The sequence below is a fragment of the Penaeus monodon genome, chromosome 10 (genome assembly GCF_015228065.2).
Source record: "Penaeus monodon isolate SGIC_2016 chromosome 10, NSTDA_Pmon_1, whole genome shotgun sequence".
Taxonomy (NCBI): domain Eukaryota; kingdom Metazoa; phylum Arthropoda; class Malacostraca; order Decapoda; family Penaeidae; genus Penaeus; species Penaeus monodon.
The window spans coordinates 18371858-18376857 of NC_051395.1; the positions used below are offsets into that span (position 1 = coordinate 18371858).

The 5000-nt window shown below is 40.9% G+C and overlaps 1 protein-coding gene across 1 annotated transcript in view; it reads right to left on the reverse strand.

Annotated features, from left to right (window-relative positions):
• LOC119577557 (electron transfer flavoprotein beta subunit lysine methyltransferase-like) overlaps positions 1-2734 on the reverse strand; it is an 11359-nt gene extending 8625 nt beyond the window's left edge. Inside the window, exon 1 of the mRNA XM_037925143.1 lies at positions 2721-2734. Within this exon, the coding sequence (XP_037781071.1) occupies positions 2721-2734 (14 nt within the window). The remainder of the gene's footprint in view (positions 1-2720) is intronic.
• Positions 2735-5000: the final 2266 nt, after the last annotated feature.

A 5000-nucleotide genomic window follows, 5' to 3' on the forward strand; every position in this document is an offset into this window, starting at 1 on the left:
CTTGGTATAATCTGCCAAAATTGGATTTTATTGGTACCATCATCAAGACCTTAGTCTAATTGGATTTGGAGAGAATAACCCAAATATAAGATGAAAAGGCTCCATACTTTTTTTAGCTTAATCCCGATTGTCACAGAGGGAAAATTTTTTCCCAAAAAATATTTCTTTAAAATTTTTTGCGGGGGCAATTTGACCCGTTGATACAGGAAACAAAGTTAGAACTTCTTTAACTAATTTAAAGTATTCATAACCTGTGAGCTGAACAGAAAAGGTTACAAAAGCTATGAAAGATGGTAAATCTATTTGCTTTTTTTCCCTACTGGAAACACTAACCTTAATACAGTCACCGTCTTCTTCTTTTTTTTTTATGGGGTTTTTATTCTTGTATAGTTATATCCCCTGGATCTATTTCTTTCTTTTTGTTTTCTTATATTACTCATTGTTTTTTTTTTTTCAAGAATCAAGAATTTTGGTGTGTTTTAAAATGTAAATTCTTATGGTGAGAGTCAGCCCCGGGGTGAATAGTAATTTATATTGGGGTTTTTTTTGATTTTTTTCAAAATCAAATTTTTGCGAGAAGGGAAAACTTAAAACATTGAGTATTATGTGCTCTTATGTTTTTTTGGTAGTACCCCATCTACATAATGATTTGTTTATATTTATATTTTGTGTAGGACTGGTCAGTCTTTATGGCTTTTTAATTCTGGTTATGAAAATTTTATTTTTCGTTTTTTTAACTTACCATGGTTGGGTTCGTATTTTCAAAGGGTAGTTTTTTGTTTTTAGATGTTTTTAAAGGTGTTTTCCTTTTCTTGCTTTTTTAAGGTTAATGTTAAAAGCAAGAGAAATGTGGACTCTAGGTCAGTAGCAATAGTTAAGTTGGGAAGGGGGTTGATTTAGTGATATTTGTCTAAGCTGGGCAAAGGAATTGGTGAGGAAAGGGTTAGGGGGGTGGGGTAAGGGTTAGATTAGAAAAAGGTATTATAGTTTGAGGAAAGAAAATAGGTGTTGAAGCAAAAAAGTGTGGGATTCTAAAACGAGTTGATAGGTTGGGAGGTGGGTGAAGGGGATAGATGGGGGAAAGCAGAGGTACGGGTTGTTTCAAACGGGGGCAGATAATAGGGTGTGTGGTTTGAAAGGGGGAACATTACAACGGCAGGGGGACTTTGGTTTGAAAGGGAGGTGGGGACATAAGGGTTTTTGTTTGAAAGTGGGGAGAGACATAAAGGGAATGTGGGGATATGAAATTGGGGGATTGGAGGAGTGTTAGAAAGGTCTCTTGAAGGCATACAATAGAGGACTATAAGAGGAAAGGATAGACGAAGGTCAGGTCTGGGGAGCGGAAACCCGCGAATATTCCCAAAGAAGGATAGTTATACTTTACTGATTTTTAGGGGGGGAAACATTAGAGGGGGGGAAAAGGGGAGAGGTTGAGATGGAGAGGTGTGGGAATTTGGGGTTTACAGGAGGGGTATTTGGAGATGAGGGGGGGGATACTTTTGACATAAGGGGTTAGTGTTATCCAGGAGGGAGTGGAAGGGGGTAGAGGGGAGGGGGAGGGGTAAAGTGGGGGGGGTTGGGGGGGGGGGGATGGGCTGTGTGGGGGGGGTGGGGATAGGGGGGTAGGGGGGAATCGTTTGGAGGAGGATGGTATCACATTACTTGGAGTGTGGAAGGGGCAGGAGTTGTAAGTTTGGGGGTTGGTGTCATTCATTAGGAATCTTGAATATTTTCAATGGGTTTTTCTTCGAGTTGGGGTTGGGGGTTTTGGGGGATAAGATTTCTTGTGAGGGGGGGGAAGAGAGGACTGGGGTCTCAAGCAAAGGAGTAAAGGAAAGGGGGAGGTGATTGGTGGTAGGGGAAAGGGGGGGGAACGTTTTTTCTGTTGTTACGGGGAGGCGAGGAGGGAGAGGGGAAGGTGTTGGGGTTTGGGTGGGGGATTTAGAATCTGTAGTAGAATTGGAGGTTTTTGGGTTTTGGATGGCAAAAAAAGTTTTTGGGGGGGGTAGGAGGTAGAAGAGGGGGTTTAGATTAGGGGGGGGGGGTTTAGGAGAATTTTGGTTTGAATGAGCAGTATTTCTGGATAAGGAGGGAAGAGAGAAAACCCCGTCGACGGTTCTTTTTGGCTTTTACGTAGTATAGTCCAAGTTTGAAACTGAGAGTTGCTACCTCAGACTCAAATTTGTAGGGGGACAGCCCCCATAAAAAAACATTATGGGGCCGCCCCAGTTGGCACATGTGCTGATTGGAGGGCAGTTAGACGGGATGGCCAGGGGGCACATAGTGGGCATTTTGGGTGTGGAAGGCAATGTTTTGGTGGGTGTCTAGACGCCAAAAATTTGGCACTGACGGGAGGAGGTTGGTATGGAGAACAGGGAGGGATTCTCCTCCCATATAGACGTTAAAGGAAGGCAGTCTACGGAAGGTAAATTTTTGGGTATGTATGGGTTTTCGATTACCTCTGGGGGAATGGAGTAGCATTGTATGCGTGTCCTAGTCTGTGGACAGGCAAGTAGGTCTTCCCCAATCTGAAAAACTTTGCATAGATTTGGGGAATTTGCTGGGGAGATTGAAACTGTTTCCCGGTGCAATAGGGGTGGATGGGTTCTGCAAGGATGGTTACCCTATATGTCTGTTAGTTTGTTTAACTATAGCTGGGTTTTTGGGGTTACTGGGCAAAGGGAGCGGGCGGGGCGGCTACGGAAAGAGACTTTGCCTACTTGTTTGGAGACATTGTTTAAGAGAAGGGTGTTTTAGAGTAGGAGCTGTGGGAGGGATCACGAAAAAAACGGTCCCCTTTGGGTGGCTGAAAAGGGTATTCAATATGTTGTAGTGATAGGGTGTCGAAGGGGGGGTTTGGGCGAGGGGTAGTGTTTGGGGGGTAGTGTTATGGGGGGGTGGGAATAAGGCTGTAAAGGGATTTAAAAAGGGGGGATGGGGGTTGATGTTGGAGGTTGTGGGGGTAGAGGGGGTGAATTGAGCGTGCTGGGAGGTGGAAAAGTTTCTTAAGGGTTTGGGTTTTTGGTACGTACTAGTAGGGATTGATGAGGGGGAGTTGTTTCAGTGTTGGGGCCGTGGCAAAGGAGAGCCGGGGTAGGGAATCGGGTGGGTTTAATGTTTGGGGCATTGATAAAGGGCAACTCATTGCCCCTAAAAAGTGGAGGAAGTTTTCATTTCTGGCCCGGGAAGCCCGGTTATGTGGGGATAAAAACAGTCACCCCCCAGGGTCCCCTTGAGGGCTAAGGGCTAGATAAAAATCAGGGGAAAACCGTGCCCATGGCTCCCTCAGGCCGTTCAGGACTGGCACAAAGTCAGCCTTTCATCCTTTCAGCACGGCTCTCACACCTTAGGAGGTGGATAGCAGAAGGGTTTGGTGAAGGGACAGAAATGAAAAGTGGGAAGGAAAAAAAGACCATGCAAAATTAGTTGAGTCGAGGGCTGAGTCCCAAGGTTGGGAAGTTCCCCATCATTGGGTCCCAGTCTCCGCCTCCTAAGCCCCCCCACGACAACAACGGGCAAGGGATTGGGGGGTTTGCTTTTTTTTTTTAATTCTTATTTATTTATCTTTTGGTGTGTGTGTGTGTGTGTGTGTCCTCATGTATGATTAAGGGATTACTGATGTTATGTGCTTTTTTTTTGCTGCTTGATCAGCTATTTCATATCCTCTTATGTTTTTGTGTGATGGTATCCACTGTGTTGTAAGTATCTGATTTGGTTTGTGTGTATACATTGCCTGTATTTCGAATATAATGCTTATAGTTTTTGTTTAGTTTGATATTAGTTGTAAAGCTGATTTGAATCAGAAAATATTACTGATGTTGCTAATCTGTTTTGGATATAGGCAATTCCTTCTTTTATTTGCAAAAAGTTCTGCTTCTATTATTTCTGTTTCATATGGTTGTTATGTTTTTGGTCTTGAATATATACAACGCATAAGTGGAATTCTTGTTTAATTTTGATCCATCAGTGTATATTATTTTATAATTCAGATATCTTGTGTTTTCCATCTTCAAAAATTGAGCCTTAATGATTTGTTCACGTACAATTTTTGCCAGGTCTTATATGAAAATAGTTTCTATAATTTAGAATACAACCATGGTGGCATAGGTATTGTTTGATAATGTTTTTGTTTTTTATTTTAAATTGTAATTCTTTACAGGTTTCTATAACTCTGTGTACTGTGAATACTTTTGGATCTTCTTTCTATCTGTTTGTTTAAAATGGACCTGGCATTCCAGAGAATTAATTTATCCATTCATGTATTCCAAAATTTCTTTTATGTTTAGGGTTGCTTCTGTTAGTATCTCTGCAGTTGTTTTGATTACAGACTTCTCTGATTTTAAGTTTAATGATATATTTGATATTAGTTCAATTATACTTTTACAATTTCTATCCAAGATGGATTTATTTTATCTGTTTTTTCTTTTTCTGATGTTGGAGTTTTATTTAGTGGTGCTGGGAGTGTCCTTGTTATTGGGGAATTTAAGTGTACCTTGTTTTTCATGCTTTGTTCATGTGTGTGTGTTTGTTCATTCGTTTTTTCCAAGTTTTGATTTCACTGATGGGTTTGGTGTATTTGCTTCTTTCTTGTTTGCAGTGTTTTTCTGTTTTGTGGGTGTTTTCTATACTGGTGTTATGTTGTGAGTTTGGGTTAAAGTTTGGGCAAATGTTTGTGTTATGTTTGGGTTTGTTTGTTGTTTGTATTGTCCTCTAGGTGTTGGTAGTTTTCAGTGTTTGGGTTGTTGATTTCTGCTGTTGTTAGTATAGTTTTTTTTTTTTTTTTTCTTACTGATATAGAAGTTTCTTTACTTCTTGATTGTTTGGTGTTATATTGTTTTTGTTTATTTCTTGAGCTTTTATGCGAGTCTAACATGATCTGTCATATGCCAGGTGGTTCCCATTACAGAAAAAACAATAAGATGGATTTGGACCCTGCTGATTACAATTACTACATCTAAGGTTTATTTTTGCAAGAAATGATCCCATGTCCATACATAAGG